This window comes from Nuphar pumila, chromosome 16, assembly GCF_984573655.1.
Source record: "Nuphar pumila chromosome 16, dmNupPumi1.hap1.1, whole genome shotgun sequence".
Taxonomy (NCBI): Eukaryota; Viridiplantae; Streptophyta; class Magnoliopsida; order Nymphaeales; family Nymphaeaceae; genus Nuphar; species Nuphar pumila.
In genome coordinates, this window is record NC_143264.1 from 60,410,708 (window position 1) to 60,430,869 (window position 20,162).

Here is a 20,162-nt window from a genome sequence, read left to right on the forward strand (position 1 = left end):
TGTTTACTTTTTTAGTTATAAAAGGTTATGCTATTAGTAACATACATATAAACCACCCATACACTCAATGCACCTGCATTATGTTCACCTAGTTCCCAGTATCTTAACTCAGCTTCTTGCTTTCAAGTTCACATTCAGCTGCATGTGACGAAGATGGAGAGCTGCTACACAGTTCATCCTGGTACAGACTTAGCTCAAGTTTGCTTCAGTTCAGCATTTTACATTCTCATAGTATTATTGTTGATAATACTAGGACAAAAGTTCAGCTGCCCTAGAAGGAGAAAGAAATGGGGCACTTTCATTTATTTATCAGCAGTCCTACACACACAGACTTTAACCTATGTCACATAGGTGCAGGTGCGGAAGCGGGTGCAGATACGGATGCGGATGTGGCGATGCGGCACTTTAAAAAAACTTGGGTGCAGGGCTGAGGAGAGGGTATATATATATAAAATTTTAAACAGTTTTAATCTAACACTAATAAAATAAAAATAATTATCATATCATCAATTTATCGTGCATAAATTTATGGAATAAATCAAATTAACAATCTACAATTGCTATTTCTCATCAATAAAAAATAACACCACTGGTGTGGAGGTGTGTGTGTGTGTGTATATATATATATATATATATATATATATATAACATAACTGGATTTGGTTAGGGTTAACTGAATCTACTTCTGAACAGAAATGGACCTTAGTGTGGTCGACTTCACCTTACACCTATGTCACACGGACTCGGCTAAAGGGTTGCCGCACCCGCGTCGACACGCACGGACTCGGGTGCGGACTCGGGTGCGGCTTTGGACTCGGCCCGGACTCGGTCAACTCCGAGTCGGACTCGGTCAACGAGTCTGGGCCGAGTCCGACCACATTTTGGACTCGGTCAACTTTGACCGAGTCCAAAATTGTCCAGTTCGAGTTTTCAATTTTGTTTTGGATCCGGGTCGGGTCGGGTCCAAACCCGACCCAGATCCAATTTTTTTTTGGCAGCCGAACCCTAAAAGGGGTTTATCGACAGGGAGAGGGGCTTACCCTCTCGATTTTGCCTCTCCCCCTCAGCCCCTGCAGCTTTCTCCTGCAACCACGCCGGCGATCCGAACTCCGGCGACAGGCAGCCACCGGTTCCTCCTCCGTCAGGTATGTCGACCCTGCTCGTAGCCTCCCTCCCTGCACCCTCTGCTCGCAGAGGAGGGGCTCGGCCCCCCTTCCTGCACCCTCTGCTCGCAGGGGAGGGGCTCGGCCCCTCCCTGCACCCTCTGCTCGCAGGGGAGGGGCTCGGCCCCCCTCCCTGCACCCTCGATTCGCAGGGGAGGGGCTCGGCCCCCCTCCCTGCACCCTCTGCTCGCAGGGGAGGGGCTCGGCCCCTCCCTGCACCATCTGCTCGCAGAGGAGGGGCTCGGCCCCCCTCCCTGCACCATCTGCTCGCAGGGGAGGGGCTCGGCCCCCCTCTCTGCACCCTCGGCTCGCAGGGGAGGGGCTCGGCCCCTCCCTGCACCCTCTGCTCGCAGGGGAGGGGCTCGGCCCCCCTCCCTGCACCCTCGATTCGCAGGGGAGGGGCTCGGCCCCCCTCCCTGCATCCTCTGCTCGCAGGGGAGGGGCTCGGCCCCTCCCTGCACCCTCTGCTCGCAGGGGAGGGGTTCGGCCCCTCCCTGCACCATCTGCTCGCAGAGGAGGGGCTCGGCTCCCCTCCCTGCACCATCTGCTCGCAGGGGAGGGGCTCGGCCCCCCTCCCTGCACCCTCGGCTCGCAGGGGAGGGGCTCGGCCCCTCCCTGCACCCTCTGCTCGCAGGGAAGGGGCTCGGCCCCTCCCTGCACCCTCTGCTCGCAGGGGAGGGGCTCGGCCCCTCCCTTCACCATCTGCTCGCAGAGGAGGGGCTCGGCCCCCCTCCCTGCACCCTTTGCACGCAGAAGAGGGGCTCGGCCCCCCTCCCTGCACCCTCTGCTCGCAGGGGAGGGGCTCGGCCCCTCCCTGCACCCTCTGCTCGCAGAGGAGGGGCTCGGCCCCTCCTTGCACCCTCTGCTCGCAGAGGAGGGGCTCGCCCCCCCTCCCTGCACCCTCTGCTCGCAGAAGAGGGGCTCGGCCCCTCCAATATTCCCTGTTTTATTAACTTTATTTTATTTACTTATTTAATTATTTTCTTTTCAGTTTTCACTTTTCAGATATAATGGCGAGTTCTAGCGGTAGTGTCAATACATTTGGTTCAAGTTCTAACCCTGAATTAGATGTTTCTCAACCACTTTGGAGACTTGTGACAAAAGGGATAAAAGCTAGTAGTGGTGGTGGTGGGAATGTGCAGTTTCATTGTAATCTATGTAAGACTGTTTTCACAGGTTCTTATACGCGTGTGAAAGCACATCTTTTGCATATTCGTGGTCAAGGAATTAGGGCATGTTCTGGGGTTGACAAAGACATGTTAAAGCAATTAAAAAAAGAACAAGAGGAAGCTGAAAAGAAGAAAATTGCAGAGATGAAAAGCGATTCGATTAATTTGTCTTTTCCTACTGCTAGTGATACACAAGAAGAGCTTTTAAAGAAAAGAAAGATGGAAAGCAATAAAACAATACAAGCGTCATTCAAAAACATGGCAAGAGCAGAAATTGATAAAAAGATTGGTCGATTCTTTTACTCAAGCTCAATTCCTTTTAATGTAGCTAGAAGTCCATATTGGAAAGATATGATTACATCTTTGGCTAATTGCAATTTGAGTGGTTACGTGCCTCCTAGTTCAGAAAAACTAAGAACAGTCCTTCTTGCAGAGGAAAAAAATAGAATTGAAGACTTGCTAGAGACCCAAAAATTTGCATGGAAACGACATGGAGTGTCGATTGTTTCTGATGGGTGGACTGATATACAAAGGCGACCACTGATAAACTTCATTGCTTATTCACTAAATGGGCCAATCTTTTTGAAGACTGTTGATGCATCTGGAGAGTATAAAGATGCTGAATATTTAAAGAGATTATTTGTTGAAGTGATAAAAGAAGTGGGTGAAGAAAGTGTGGTGCAAATCATTACTGACAATGCTCCAGTTTGCAGTCGTGCAGGAATGAATTTGGCAAGTGAAGATACATATTCACATATTTTTTGGACTCCTTGTGCAGCACACAGTTTAAATTTGGCACTTAAGAGTATATGCAATCCATCAAAAGATGATGCACATGCACATGAAATGTGCTTATGGATTGAGGAAATAGAGCATGATGTTCGAAATATTAGAAATTTTGTTGTAAACCATCATCATGCCCTTTCTATATTTAATAGGCATTCTGATCTCAAGTTACTGAAAGTTGCTGAAACTCGTTTTGCTTCTCTAATTGTTATGATAAAAAGAATTAAGCAACTCAAGAATGCATTGATGATGATGGTGGCTGATCAAGATTGGGATTTTTATCGTACTGAAGATGATGTCAAGGCTCAAGCTATCAAAAAATGCATCTGTGATGATTTTTGGTGGGATAAAATTACATATTTTGTTGAATTTACAGAGCCTATTTGGGAAATGCTGAGAGAAGTTGACAGAGATGTACCCATGCTTCATAGAATTTATGAAATGTGGGACAATATGATTGAAAAAGTTCAAAGTATCATTTTTAAACATGAGAAGAAAGATATTGCACTTGATGATTCAGAATTTTACAATCATGTACATTCAGTTTTAGTGAGAAGATGGGATAAAAGCAATACACCCTTGCATTGCATGGCACACTCTCTCAATCCAAAATACTATGCAAAAAAATGGTTGACAGCAGGTGTTGGTCGTGTTTCTCCAAATGAAGATCCTGAGATATCAAGAAATAGAATGATATATTTGGGAAGAGTTTTTAATGATCCTCACATGTTTAAGGTTGTAAATAGTGAGTTTGGCAAGTTTTCTACTGGAAGATTTGATTCTTTAGCAGCACTTGTGGCAAGGGACGAGGAAGATCCCCTTAATTGGTGGGCAACATATGGATCAGAGACACCAAATCTGCAACGTCTTGCAATGAAGTTGTTATCCCAACCTGCTACATCATCTTGTTGTGAAAAAAATTGGAGTACATATGCTCAAATTCACAACATTAAAAGAAACAAACTCACTAGTAAAAGAGCAGAGGATTTGGTATATGTTCACTCAAATCTACGATTAATTTCTCGCCGCACCAAAGAAGAGTATAGGTACTTTTTTTTCTTTGTATTCAAAGTTTGTATTTAAATATTTCATATTTGTATTCAAAGTTTTAAGTTAGATACTAATATAGTGATTTTTTGATGCAGTTGTGGACCATCCAAGAATTGGGATGTAAATCCAGAAGATTTTGACTTGGAGGGAGAACATAATTTACATACTCTCAACATGGACTACCTCGATCCTGTTCTTCCTTCTAATTCAGACGATGAGGCAGATTTATGATAAGTTTTGTTGTTTATCATACTCACAAGCTTCTTTATGTGTTATATTTTGGTAAGTTTGTGTTGTTAAGAATTGCTTTTTTTTTGCTTTAAAATTTACAATCTTTATGTGTTAATTTATTGTTATATATATAATTATAATATTTAAAATATATATATTTATAATATATATTTTTTAATATATATATATATATAGCCGAGTCCCCGTGTCCAAATTTTTTGGAATTGCGCCGCACCCGTGTCGCACCCGCACCCGCACCCGCACCCGCACCCGCACCCATGTGACATAGCCTTACACAAAGGAAGCCGTGTCCAAGTGTTGCACCCGCATGGGTGCGGGTGTGGTGACCTGTTAGAAAAGAGTCCGTGTTACATAGACTTTGATCCACTTCTATCCCATGCGGGTGCGACTTGGTTAGGGTTAACTGAATCTACTTCTGAACAGAAATGGACCTTAGTGTGGTTGACTTCACCTTACACAAAGGAAGCCGTGTCCAAGTGTTGCACCCGCATGGGTGCGGGTGTGGTGACCTGTTAGAAAAGAGTCCGTGTTACATAGACTTTGACCCACTTCTATCCCATGCGGGTGCGACTTGGTTAGGGTTAACTGAATCTACTTCTGAACAGAAATGGACCTTAGTGTGGTTGACTTCACCTTACACAAAGGAAGCCGTGTCCAAGTGTTGCACCCGCATGGGTGCAGGTGTGGTGACCTGTTAGAAGAGTCCGTGTTACATAGACTTTGATCCACTTCTATCCCATGCGGGTGCGAAACGGGTGTGGGGACCTGTTAGAAGAGCCCGTGTTACATAGACTCTGACCCACTTCTATTATAGTTGGTAAACCATCGGTAGCTTCTGTTTGCTGAGATGCACGTATGCCTACTGTTCTATTACATACATCTTCATAAAAAAGTGACTCATGACTTTGTCCTACTCATGCCAAATGGCCCTGGACATCGATGTATTTCTTCATCGCATACCTGTGTCTGTTCTCCTCTCCATTTTCATGGTAGATAAGAGAACAGATTGGTTATATTGCTGAGATGCACACATGCCTACTTTACTATTACATCTTCGTAAAAAAGTGGCACTCATGACTTTGTCCTGCTCATGCCAAATGGTCTTGGACATCCATTTTCATGGCAGATAAGAGAACAGATTGGCTCTATTACTGGCACACACTGTTATGGATCATAATCTGTTTCCTCACTACTTCTCTCACCCTCACACACTTCCTTATCTTAAATTAGCAAAGAGGGATCATAAGGTTTCTCTTCTTCTACCAAATGTATTATTTCAATAATGGCTAACAAAAGAAATTTTTGGGACAATCCAAAAAGATACAAATCTCTACTTCTTGAAATGTGTTGTTTGGCTTTTCAATACAGAATGTTACTGAATGTGATTCTGATTTTGCTCAAACATCAATGAGTTGGCTGGGCAGATCTACTTCCAGGCATAAATATGGCCTTCTACGGTTCACTCCTCTGACATGGATTTCAAATTTGAATGATACAATTAGGTTGTGTTTGAACGCCGTGGATCTCGTCCCTGAGGAGATCCACGGACACGTAGATCAAGGCATAAGACCCACGCCTTGATCCAACCCTCAGTCAAACGGCAAATCTCGAGTCCTCAGGTTTGAGATCCCCACCGCAGGACAAAACCCCATAACAAATCCACATATTTAATGTCTGAAAAGCAGGGAGGGGGGTTCATACTAGAGATCCTCAGATCTCTGGTCAAAATGTTGGGATTCAATCGCATCCTTAAATGCAATTATTCATTTTATTTCATCCAATTTTTCTAGGTCCCTTCACCATTGATTTCAGAAAATGAGTGATTTATTGAAATCCAAGGACTCTCCATTTCTTTAGTTTTCAAGTTGTAGTTTCAGATTCTGGGTGCCCTCACCATGCTTCCCATTTATCGCCACAGTCATTTATGTTGGCATACGTGGATGCTTCTTCAAGAAACAGAGATCTAAAATCCACAACCAGTTTCATGATTAGGTGGTTATGTTAAGAAAAAAATCTTGATTAACTTTCCAACATACATGCTTTATACACCTCTGTATCAGGTCATGTTTTCCTCATAGTTGGCAAACCTTGCGAGTTGACTTGGGAATGGCCCAACTCAACCCGGATCGGACCCCAACTGGGTCACCGATTCAGGACCACCGATCTGCATGCCACTTATGTGTCTTTTGTCATGCATTTTGTGGTTTTAATGCATAATGCTTATAAAAGGATAATTTTTATAAAGAATTATCTATCTTTAAATCATAATATCAACAAATATGTATAGTTGAATACTTATATAGCTTAGTCATTGATGTCATGTGCTAAATTTAGTGATTATACAGTTTGGAGTTTTATTTTTTTCATGTCTTAACATTAAAAAAATCATGTCCTAACTCGTCCAAGTTACTGAGTCAACCCACTGACTCCTGATTCAAGGGTCAAGTGACCCGGATCCGAGTCACGAGATTGCCAACTATGATTTTCCTTGCTACTGGTCATGCAAAAACATACATAATCTGAACTCATACCCAATCACAATTAAAGGGAAAAAAATTGCTTGCTCACTCTCTCGAGACAATAACAACTTTACCAGATGATACAAGAAGATAAGTCTCCATACCAGCAATAAACAAAGTGAATGCGCATGAAAACGTTGTAGCATTTCCTTTCCATTCTTCATGAAAAGTAAAGAGAATATATTGAACAGACATTAAGAAAAAGCTGATCAGAAGAATCCGAAAAAAAAATAGATATCCTTACGACCTTTAAATGGTGATTATAGAAACACTATAAATGTACAAAAGAAGCCAATCATTTTACAAGAGTGACAGTGCCATAAAAATCTACCTACAGGACTTTTGTAGGGTCATTGACACGTGAATGTGAGAGCACCTCAGCTACTACAGAAACCCTAGACCCCAAGAAATTTCATAAAATTTCTTCTGTCAATTCATCTAAGCAAATACATGAAGCAGACATTTCTATTAAAAAAAACTGCAAATTCAGCAAAATAATCATATCTATAGATAAAAGCAATGTTGTAAGTATCGTATCGTTACCCGTATCGGTCGGGCCCAAAGTAATACCGTATCGTATCGTATTGTATTGTAAAATATCGTAAAGGTTAATAAAAATTTTCAAAAAAACAAAAAAAAACAGAAAAAAAAATTAACAAAAAGTCTAAAAAAATCATATCACATGAAACAATGATTAATTGAATAAAATAAAACCATAAAATCACATATGAAGCATTTACGTCTCCATGATCTGCTATGAATGGCATGCATATCTCATAAGAAAAATGTAAATTGTGAAATAATAAACAACACTAAGCTAACAAGTCATAAGATCCATAACAGTGCACGTTTGCATAAACAAAAACAAAATCCCCAAGTGTTTCTCAATACTTAAAAACTTTACGTAACCAAATTTTTTTAAGTTCAAACAAAAATGAAGACTTCTTTTTCTTGCAAGAAATCAAGCCCCAAATCACTCTCAAGTTCTTTAGGAGTGAACACAAACTCGCCTTAAGGAGTCTTCTTATATATTTCAAAAAAAAGAAAAAAAATGAATTTAGTGCAACATAAAATGCACTAATTGTTTATCGTAAGATACACCGTGTATCGAGGTGTATCGTACGATACATGTGGTGTATTGTACAATACACCTGATACAGGTACGATACTGGTGTGTATCGTTGATTCACATCGATTAGGCCCAAAATAACAATATGTATCGTACGATATGGTACGATACTTACAACACTGGATAAAAGTAGCCTCTGAGTAAAAACAACTACAACCTCTAACTATTAGGGCCACATCAACTTCTCAAAAACAACAAATACCTGTTCTCAAATACTCAGGAGGGGTAAAAGCCAAATTAGTACTGTAACTTTTTCCATCTCTACTATTTTTCATCAGCCCAAAGCATGACAACCTCGGGTTAGCATCCTGTTGAAAGCAACTGGCAATAAGATAAGGTCTTAAACAAACGTAAGTATGAAAATACTTGTTACCAAACCAAAGTTACCTTCTAAAGATACTCACCTCATCAAACAAAACCCTGTAGGCATTGAGGTCATGATAGAGAGCTCGTCCTTTACTGCTACAATACTCTAAAGCCTGTGCTAGATGCAATGCGACCCTTAACCGCATTGCCCATTGCATAGGCTGAGTCTCCCCTATAAGTATACAATGGATCAAAATCCCAAACATGATCACAAAAACACAAAAACCAATCCCCAAAGGCATAATTCTGAGAATGCAGAGAGAGGGAAAATTGCTAAAGAAGCATGAAGGTTGAGAATCATGCAAAGGAGCAAGAAAAAACTCTATCTGATACCCAAACAGATCAAGTTACATATAATCAGCTGTGATAGGATATACTGCTTTGTGCATCCAAGAACTCGAGCATTCTACAGAAATGCAACAATAATGAATAAATGACATTAAGAACATGGACAGATCAAGAAACCACCACGAAACAAGTTTTAAACTATCAATTTCAGCCACATCTCCTGATTACAAGGTCAAAATTAACTGAAGTTTGATCATACAAAATGAAAATTCGATTACATGGTCAACAATAATCGTCAACATTTAATTTCAAAACCTCAAAGTTATAACTATAGGCACAATAAAGAAATCATATGATTTCATATATTATGCCAATATACAAATTAATTGGAACCCAGAAATCATATAAAATATATGGAATTCATATATATGTATATATTTATATACATATATATTTGTATAATCTAAAATACCCGATAGGGGTATTTTAGTCATTTCACAAGTACCCGATAGGGGTACTTGTTTCTTTTCTTTCTTTTTGTAAATTTCCTTTTTTATTTTTTACTTTTTATTTTTTGGTTTTTTATCCACCTAAAAGGGGCCCCACCATGGAGTCGATGGGGCCCCCAACGGTCACATTTGTGACCGTTGGGGGCTCCCAACGACTCCATGGGAGCCCCTAGGTGGCTCTTCTTTTAAGGCCATATGGCCACTCCTCCCCTCTTGTATTTTTCACTCTTGAGAGCTCTCTCTCTCTTTCAATAAGAGACATTTATATTTTTATGTTGTGTTGTCTCTTGTGAGTTTGGGTATTAGCCCTTTTGTTTGTTCATTAGTAGATGTTGTAAGTGCTTAGTGCACTCTTTGCTTTTCCGCATATTTCATTACATGGTATCAGACTCTTCTTCTTAATATAGCTAGTTGTGTAGCTATATTTGTTTCTTGTTGTTTCTCTCTTCCTTTATCCTCTTGTGAGTGGTTATTATGGAAGGAGAACAAAAGATTGATCTCTCCTTCAAACTCAATGGCTCCAACTACATTATGTGGGCCGCCGCCATGGAAAACAACCTCAAAGGGAAAAAGCTTTGGGGATACGTCATGGGCACCATTCCGAAACCACAACTCCAACTAACTAAGATGGAAGGCGACCAAGAAAAAGCTCTTGAAGGAGATGCCCGCATGAAGGCCATTGAAGATCACCAATCTAAAATAGAAGATTGGGAAAGTAAGCATGCCAAGATTCTTGCTTGGTTCATGAACAATGTGGAGCTCAAGATTTGCGCCAACATTGCCAAATTTCGAATGGCAAATGAAGCATGGTTCTTCATGAAAGGTATGTTTACCCAAAAAGACCTTGCTCGTCAATTCTTTCTTCAAGAAAAAATCCGGACTATCAAGCAAGGAGAAATGAGTGTTAGGGACTACTTTAGCACTCTTGGCCCTCTATGGGATGAGCTATCCTTACTAGAACCAAAATGGGTTTCTAGTATAGATGTGGAATTAAGAAGAGAACAAATGGAAAAAGAACACTTTTTCCAATTTTTACATGGGCTTAGGCCCGAATATGAACAAGTTAGATCCTCCCTCCTACATAGATCAAAGCCTCTTCCCTTGAAAGATGTCATAGCCGAAATATGCCAAGAAGAAACCCGTATTGGCATGATTAAAGGAGGAAATGATGTCTTGGCCGTATCAAAACCCGGCAACCATATGAAAACCTACAAACCTCCACATTTTGGAAGGCAAAATAACTATAATGGCAACTATAGAAAAGCCGTTTGCCATCATTGTCAAGAACCGGGTCATATAAGACCTAATTGCCCTAAGTTGAATGAAGGGCCAAAAAATAAAGTTGCTTCCGTTGAAGAAGCTACTCAAAAGAAAGAGGAAGCAATCAAAGGAACGGACTCTTTTTCTCTTGCTCAACTATCGGAGGCACTACAAACTCTACTCAAGATTTCATCAACTTCAGGTGTCGCCGTAGCTTCCTCCTCTCCTCCAGGTATGTCGTCTTGGATCCTTGACTCTGGAGCTTCCTTTCATATGACCCCACTTGAAAATGAGCTTTCCGATTTATGTAATAATTATAAAAACTCCTATGTTTCAACTACCGATGGTACATCTTTACAAGTAAAAAGTTTTGGAACCTTAAACTTTTCAAAAGACTTCTTTATGCCAAACGTGAGAGTTGTACCTCAACTTAATTTAAAACTCCTCTCTATTGCTCAAATATGTGATCATGGATGTAAAATCTCCTTCTCAACTAAGGATTGCTCTATACAGGATCTCCGGTCCGAAAAGCTGATTGGGCAAGGCCATAGAAGGGGAGATCTCTATTACATGAGCAACTTGAAACTCCCCACTAACTCTTTTTGTAACCATGTCCAAGATAAAAATATTGATATTTGGCATCAAAGACTTGGACATCCAAGTTTCTCAAAAATGTACTCATTTCCATTTGGAAAGAAATTTTGTAATGAGAAACATTTTGTTTGCAAGAATTGTATTTTTGGCAAAATGAAATCTACTCCTTTTCCAAACCGAACTTTTGTGTCCAAAAGACCTTTTGAGTTAGTCCATTCGGATGTTTGGGGTCCTTCCCCCGTCATGTCTAAAAGAGGGTACTCCTATTATGTCACTTTCATCGATGACTACACTAGGTATGTATGGATCTACTTTCTCAATTTAAAATCCGAAGTCTTTGATTTTTTCAAAAAATTTCATATGATAGTTAAAAATCAATTTTCAAGTAATATCTCTACTCTTAGATCCGATTCGGGTGGAGAATATTTATCAAATGAATTTCAGAACTATTTAGAAGTAAATGAAATTTGTCATCAAAGATCGTGTCCTAGGACTCCCCAACAAAACGGCTTGGCCGAAAGAAAGCATAGACATATCATGGAAACCACTAGGACACTCCTTATCTCCAAAGAAATTCCAAAGAATTTTTGGGCCGAAGCGGCCTTAACCTCAACTTACTTAATAAATAGAATGATATCCTCATCCTTACAAAATACATCTCCATACGAAAAACTATTTGAAAGAACACCCGACTTCAATAGATTAAGAGTCTTTGGATGTAAATGTTTTGTCCTTACTCATAAACGGGACAAATTATCTCCTAAAGCTATTGAATGCGTTTTCTTGGGTTATGGAGAAAATCAAAAGGGTTTTAGATGTTTTGACCTGAAAAATAACAAACTCTATGTATCCAAAGATGTAACATTTTTGGAAAATGAAAATGGTTTTGTGAAAACTAAAGATATTGACGAAAGTGAATGTACTTTTTTATTTGATCTTCTATCTCAAGAAGATGAGACTCCTCAAGAAGAGGAAATCTCTAATGAGTCTTTGAATGACCTAGAGGAAATTCCTCTTGATAATGCTATAGATGAGAATAATAGACCAATCCAAACATATGTTAGGCGTGGTCAACAAACTCAGATAAGCGCATTAGAAAAATACTCTCAAGGATCCAACATAGAAGAAACATCTTTAAGGAGATCCAGTCGGATCTCCAATCCTCCTAATAGGTTTGTCTCCTATGAGTCCCTAACTCCTAGATATAGAGCATGTCTAATTGCGTTGCATTCATTTCATGAACCTTCACACTATAATGAGGCCAAAAATATTCCCCAATGGGTTGAAGCCATGAACTTAGAGCTTAGTGCTCTTGAAAAAGCAAAAACTTGGGAAATAACTTCGTTACCCACTGGAAAGAAATCAATAGGATGTAGATGGGTCTTCAAAATTAAAACCAAGAGTGATGGTTCATTAGAACGTTATAAAGCACGATTAGTAGCTAAAGGATATGCTCAGGAATATGGTATAGATTATGAAGAAACCTTCGCACCTGTTGCTAGAATGACTAGTGTTAGGACTCTTATTGTTATTGCGTCAGTGAAAAAATGGCATATCTATCAACTCGATGTTAAGAATGCATTTCTAAATGGCGAATTAAATGAAGAAGTTTACATGGATCCCCCACCAGGAGTATGTATTGGTAAAAATAAAATTCTTAAACTTAAAAAGGCATTATATGGTTTAAAACAAGCCCCAAAGGCTTGGCATGATAGATTTAGCAATGTAATGACAAGTTTGAATTTTCGTTCATGTTATACTGACACTGCTTTGTTTGTGAAAAGTGCAGGGTCTTCAGTAGTTATTTTACTACTTTATGTTGATGATATGATCATCACAGGAAGTGATGAGCAAGGCATTAATGATATTAAAAAGGTTTTGAAAGAAAATTTTGATATGTCTGACCTTGGATTCTTAAGATATTTTTTAGGAATTGAAGTGGCGTACTCTCCTCGAGGGTACATTCTCTCTCAGATGAAACTTGCTGCTGACATCTGTTCCAAATCTGGTATCTCCGATGATAAGAAGACAGAAACCCCAGAAGTCATCAATGCAAAATTAAGGTTGGAAGATGGAACACCTCTCGAGGATCCTACTCCCTACCGGCAACTTGTTGGGTCTCTAACCTACTTATCCATCACACGGCCAGACATTGCTCATGTCGTCCACTCTGTCAGTCAATTTCAACATGCACCTACAACTGTGCACATGAGTGCAGTCTTAAAGATTGTCAGATATATCAAAAATACCATAACTAAGGGAGTTTTCTTTCCTCTGACTCGTCCCTTGATTTAATTGCTTATACTGATGCAGATTGGGGAGGAAATCCCAATGACCGAGTCTCAACTACCGGATTTTGTGTTTTCTTAGGTGACTCTATGATTTCTTGGAGATGCAAGAAGCAACACAAAGTATCCTTGTCCTCGACAGAAGCAGAATATCGTGCTATGGCCACTACAACCATGGAACTTGTGTGGCTAAGAAGCCTCCTCAGTGATATGGGCATTGTCATCTCTACTCCTTCGAAGCTGTGTTGCGACAACAAAAGCGCAATCTATATTGCAAGCAATCACACCTTCCATGAGCGTACTAAGCATATTGAGATGGACTGTCATTACGTTCGTGATGAATACCTAAGAGGAACCATAGCACTACCTTACGTCACATCAGAGTACCAGTTGGCGGACTTCTTCACTAAGGCTCTTGCGGCTCCTCGGTTTTTGTTTCTCCTTAACAAGCTTTCGGTTATATCCCCGTAAAGCTTGAGGGAGGGTGTTAAAATATATGTAATTCATATATATGTATATATTTATATACATATATATTTGTATAATCTAAAATACCCGATAGGGATATTTTAGTCATTTCACAAGTACCCGATAGGGGTACTTGTTTCTTTTCTTTCTTTTTGTAAATTTGCTTTTTTATTTTTTACTTTTTATTTTTTGGTTTTTTATCCACCTAAAAGGGGCCCCACCATGGAGTCGATGGGGCCCCCAACGGTCACATTTGTGACTGTTGGGGGCTCCCAACGACTCCATGGGAGCCCCTAGGTGGCTCTTCTTTTAAGGCCATATGGCCACTCCTCCTCTCCTTCTTTTGTGTATAAATAGGGGTGAACCCCTCTTGTATTTTTCACTCTTGAGAGCTCTCTCTCTTTCAATAAGAGACATTTATATTTTTATGTTGTGTTGTCTCTTGTGAGTTTGGGTATTAGCCCTTTTGTTTGTTCATTAGTAGATGTTGTAAGTGCTTAGTGCACTCTTTGCTTTTCCGCATATTTCATTACATTTGGTAAGTAGAAAAAACAACTATGATTTGGCAAAGCTCAGAATGAAAATATATCTCCAGACTTCTAGTCAATCATATGCATGAGAAAACATATTCTTCACATGCTCTTGTAATTCTCAATTTCAATCCGAGGATTGTGCCTTAAGATTGCATTAACATTTACACCTTAGCCCTGGTTTTCTTGCTTTTGGCCTCTAAAACTTTGGAGAGGCAGGCCACTCATCTCCATTTGTATGTAGACTAGGAAATCAAAAAACCAATGGTGATTAAAGCATTTACTAGTTCTTATTTTGTCAGCTTTATATCTGGTACACCATCCAGGATACAGATAGAACACTATAATGAGGAAAAAACAAGGAAACAAAGTAGGCCCAGATATAAACAATGCATGGGGACTGAAAAACGTGTTTAGAACTTTAAACAAAGTCAAGTTCTGGCAAGCTGGTAGTAGTTAAACAAGGTCAGACTCAATAACACCAGCATGAAGCTAAACAATGAATAGGGGGATGCTCTCACAGACAAAACAGCTCAAAGAGGCCAAGTCAGTGGATTTGGAGACCACAGACAAACATCCAGAAGATAATATCTAGTATGATTATTGTCATGCTGTCAAAACAGTGAAATTTTCATCTTCAGAAAGAAACTCACTACTCACAGCAAAACGTGCAGTACTTGAGCAGCAAGCAACATAGTGAACTAAAAGCAATGTTACAACTTACAATGGAAAAGGTGTTTTGCCAGAGTATCATTTGGCATATATTCAGCAACAAGCAATCGCTCATCGCCTTCACAACAACAACCAATCAAATTCGCAAGTCTAATGTTGCGGAGCTGACCAACAGCTCTTGCTTCTTCCTGCATATGAACAGAAGATTTAGGAATAAGATACTGCATTTGAAACCAAATGTCATTTTGTACCTGATATATTAAAAAGGCATCATTTTAAACATTCACGTTAGCTGCATTAGATATCTCTGAAACTAATTTAGTGAGCTCAAACAGTCTGTCAACACAAATGCTTGATGGGAATGCAGTTTTCTTATAGAAGTTCAGATTTATAAATATTTTATTTCAACAAAATTTTGTTTTAAGACCAATCAAAAGAAAAAATAATCCTAACCACGCGCAGCAGTACTTTTATACACTTGAGTCATTTTAAATAAAAAGGTTAGTGAAGGAGAACCCCTACAGGTAACTAGACCTGAAGGGACATCTTATACTAAACTAAAAACACACTTGGGTTTGGGTTCTGTGGATCGGAAAGTGGCATGTCACTAGGGTGGAATTTGACGTTATTAGCAAGTCCTTGTTGAATAACTCGCACAGTGCATTTTGTGCATTAGACAAAAAAAAAGGCATTAAACGGATATCTGTTAGGGAAAGAGATAGCACAAGCTAAAATGTTGCCAACTATGTCAAAGTCTACAGGTCACAATGACAACACAACTCCCCGTCTAATTGACCGCATGAAACGAACAGGGGACTTTTGTCACTAGGCAGAAGTTGGGGTATCCTGCCACTACTCAAAAGTCAAAACCCAAGTTAAATTCCAGCTGCTCGAGTGCGGAATATGTGGAAGATTGCCAAAATTCGAGAAGACTTTTCACTGTGTTCCAGCACGATGCAGAGTCCCCATCCCATTTCCTGCCTAACCAAAAACATGAAGGGTTGGTTGGGTAACAGAACAAGCTTTCAGGATACCATAAAGCAGGTAGGTAGCTCTATGGTTTGGATGCCTGAAACAAGCCCTCTAACCCTCAATTGTCCTGACCAAGTAGAAACCATAACCTTGGAAAGTTGATTAGTTGACACCATCCAAAACAAGAAAAGAAATTACCAGGAACTGTCTTGCATCAGGCCATGCCAATCTGTTGAAGCGTTTGACGGCAATTCTTTGATTCTCTAGCTTTCCTTTGTAAACAACGTTTGGAGCTTTCTCACCATGCTCAGACACAATGTTCTCCACGGCAAAACCTGATGTAGCAAGCCTAAGCTGATCGAGAGAGTACTCAGTGAAAGGGGGCAAGTGATCCACCTCGCTGTTACCACCATTCTCTGCATTGAGTAACGCAGAAGGTATTAAACGGAAAGGACCAAAAAACTCTCATCAGCCAGATGCAATCAAATTAGCCAAAAGAAAACACTCACCAACATCGGAAACTTCAAGAACGGTCCCCTCAGAGTAGCACGGACACAAACTGAACTTCGAGCAGCGGCAGCCCATCCCTGCGCAACTCGCAAAGCTTAAATCTAAACAGAAAGGATGCAATACGCCCTCGAAAATTCGATCTCCACCAGGTCTCCCAGATTCCGGATGAACAGAAAGAAAGAAAATTTGTTGATTCCGCCTCCTTTCAAAGAATAACTACTCTTGCGAACCTCAAGCTGACCTGGAACAAAGAGCCAGATAAAAAAAAAAGAAGTCCCAACAAGAAAACCCCAATTGCTCAAACACCTTAAAACTGCACAAATCTTTTGAAATTGAAATGCCGAAGTAAGACCTTCCTAAAAAAGCCGATCCTAAACCCCAAATCAGCTCAATTTTCCCTCCGAAACTTTCTTTAGCAAGATCCTTGAATCAAAGATAAGCTAAAGGAATTTCCCGTAACGACAAGCGGCAGAAAATAAACAAATGGGTGCACTCTAGATCAGATTTAAAGGGAAATTCCCATGCCGTAGATTTGATCAGCAACCCAAATGAACGAAATTCACAAGGTGTGAATCAATCCTCTTCCGTATCAAGCTCCAGTACCCCTAAACCGCAAGCTTGCGGCCACCATAAAAAAAAAAAACCCTAATTTTTACGATGCAAGTATCCCAATGAAAACGCCTAAAGTCAACATTTTTACTAGACATTTTCCACTCAGAAAGAGGAATCCGGTCAAAAACCAAACCACATCAAGCTTTACCGAACTCTCACCCTCTAATACCCTAATTTAATACGCCAGAACAAATTTCCACCAGAAGTCAAAGATAAAATAAAATTTGAACAACTATTTTAAAAAAAAAAACTCCAGCTCCTATACTCTCTTGGTCACCAAAAGGACCCATTTCACACACAGAATTCTACTCCCCCATAACTTCTAGTCGAAGCTCAGACAGCTTCTCCGAAACCGAAGCTATAGACACGCAACCTCGCCACACAAAAGACTAAATATTTCGCCGATCTCGACTGGAATTCCGCTCAGCCACCAAGTAAAACCAATGAGCAGGCAGGTTCACTACAAATTTCGACCCGAGACTTGCGAGAAGCCTCTAATTCGCCGCTCCCGATCGGAGCTGGCCTCGAGAACTAAGAAGCACTAGTAAGTAAAGTAACCGAGATTCTCCACCACCTCCTCCTTGCTTTAAAGAGAAAAAAAATCCTAAACACAAGCACGCTACGCGAAGCTCATACTGAAACTTCCCTCTTAGCAAATACTAGGCCAGTTACCGTACGAGCGCGCATCTCTTCGACCAAACTGGCACGCCAGAACAAACAAACACATCGAGCCCACCCTTAGCTCGATCGGAAATGCGCGCGCAACGCCGGGGAAAGAGAGAGGCATCTCGAGCTCGAGATCCAGAAGAGGAGACTCACCGTCGAATAGCTCATCTCCACTTCTTCCTGAGATGAATCCGGCCAAAACCGAGCCATTCTCGTAGCGGAATTCTTCGAGGAAGCCACCTCTCCTCGCCGGATCCTCTCCCCGATCGAGCTCTCCGTTCCCGTACTACCGCCACCTCAGCGAAACCCTAATTCGAAATTCGCCTGAAACGAAGAGAAAAAAGAAGATACAAATTTTTTTATCCCAAGGTAAAAGAAAATTATCAATAAGAAAAAGAAAGCCAGGCGTCAGAATCAATCTTTTTTTCACGAAACCCTAGGGAAGAGATTTCTCAGAGATCGGACCTTTCGTAATTCCCTTTCATCGTCCGTTTTTCCTCTAACCTTTTTCTCCGTCTCTCTCCTTCACTTTCCCCCTCCTTTTTCGTTCGCACGCTTGCAGAGAGAAAAAGGGGAGACAGAGAGAGCGTGCGCTCGCGCGTGTCTCCTCGTGCTCAACATTTATATGGCAGGCGCCCACCACCTCTCTCTCTCTCTAGCAGAGAAAAGAAAAAGCAAAAGACAAGAAATGACTGAGAAAAAAGTTGCAGAAATGATCTCTCTCTCTCTCTCTCTCTCTCTCTCTCTCTCTCTCTCTCTCTCTCTCTCTCTCTCTCTCTCTCTCTCTCTGGTTGCCCCGTCAAGTAGAGGAAAAGGAAGAAGAGCCAAACTCTCTGGTTGCTCCGTGAAGTAGAGGAAGAGGAGCTAAACTCGAATAAGCAAAGGAACAAAAACTCCCACCATCTGACTCTACTTATAACGGCCACCAAAGGCGGAGAGAGACATAATTACAGGTCTCTCCCCCTCTCTCTCTCTCATGCGATCGTAAAGGAGCCGAGTTCTACCTGATCAGGCTCGGCTCGCTTTAAGTGTGAAGCCCGATTCGAGCTCAAGCTGACCCATTTAAATTAAAAACTTATTTTGTTACGTAATTGTTTTTTTTTTTTCTGTTGAGAGAGGCTTATTTTGCTATATTCACGTACCCGTGATTTTTTTTCGTTTATAAATATGCAGAGGTGACGAGACCGAGCGTGCTTAGCTCAAGCCGCGAGCCGCTCCGTTTCATTACCAGAACTCAGCCCTCTAGAGGGTGGGACCCGACAAAGAGAGTCTCTTTCGTCGCCACGTGTTGAACGGTGGAAGCAAGACGCGCTTTGCTTCATGCCCCCGTCCCAGACGGTGGGCTCGGATAGCGTGTGCTGGAAGCTTTTTCCTCTCTCTCTCTCATACTTTCACCTTTTAAGCACCTTCTTTTCCTGAAAAATGAAAATTGCAAAGCACTAACCGTACATTTGCATGCTGGCTTTTTGCGAAAAGAGTGATAAAAGGTGTTGTGTTGAACTCTACAAAGACGATTTGATGATTTAGTATCGATAAATATCGCACGTTAAACAAAAAATAATAATAATAATAAAAGTGAATACCTACCTATTTTTTAGTATTAGGGAAAAATCATTTGTGTATGTTTCATGCAAATTTTATATTAAAGTATTAAGCTGTCATCTCTTTTATATCACGAGTGAAACAAGTGGTCACCTAAATGAAAAATTGCCAATGTGGCAATGTGGATTGCAGCATTTCCTACTCCATGAAACAGCTTCATGAGAAGGGTGGATGAAGTATTCTTCGAAAGAGTCCCCTCCCCCCAAAACCCACTGGCACCCAATGATGAATGGGTGTTTTGTTTTTATATATAATAACTTTAAGTTTTCAATGAACTGGTATAGGGGTCTGCCTAACCCCAGCTTGACTATAAAAAAAAAAAGGAGCTTTCATGAGAAAGCTGTGATGACAAGAAATTTGTGAAATTTGTCATTTCATGGAAATTAAACCAACAAGCCTTTAATAAAGTTGTTTAATGTGACACAAATGGATTAGGTATGGGTTCGATCATGGTTGATCAAATGTATAATAAAATCTCAAGTAACAACTCAAATTTTGTTTTAAAGTGCATGAAATGGATTATAATTTGACTCCATGTTACATATGATACTCCTAGGAACAATTAGGTTGAAAAGATCCACTTTACATACATGTAAATCATATAAATAGTTCAAATTTGGTTTACATTTGGAAACACAGCAAACCAAAGATCCAATGGATGTTATATAGTTTGGATTTAGATGCCAGTTGGATATATTTGAGTTTGAATACAAAGAAAGTCATACCATATAAGACCAAACTTGATCTAACAAGTTTT

General features: G+C 40.4%; 1 protein-coding gene across 2 annotated transcripts in view; it reads right to left on the bottom strand.

Annotated features, from left to right (window-relative positions):
* LOC149813309 (serine/threonine-protein kinase BSK5-like) overlaps positions 1-18,542 on the bottom strand; it is a 74,616-nt gene extending 56,074 nt beyond the window's left edge. Inside the window, exons 1-7 of one of the 2 annotated variants that reach the window (XM_089991444.1) lie at positions 18,269-18,542; positions 17,957-18,127; positions 16,525-16,766; positions 16,214-16,431; positions 15,096-15,231; positions 8,473-8,606; positions 8,271-8,376 (exon numbers count right to left, since the gene is read on the bottom strand). In XM_089991444.1, coding sequence (XP_089847570.1) covers positions 8,271-8,376; positions 8,473-8,606; positions 15,096-15,231; positions 16,214-16,431; positions 16,525-16,600 — 670 coding nt within the window. In that variant the 5' untranslated portion in view covers positions 16,601-16,766; positions 17,957-18,127; positions 18,269-18,542. Of the gene's footprint in view, positions 1-8,270; positions 8,377-8,472; positions 8,607-15,095; positions 15,232-16,213; positions 16,432-16,524; positions 16,767-16,877; positions 17,173-17,956; positions 18,128-18,268 lie in introns of those variants that run through there. The other variant, XM_089991445.1, reaches the window with a different exon arrangement.
* Positions 18,543-20,162: the final 1,620 nt, after the last annotated feature.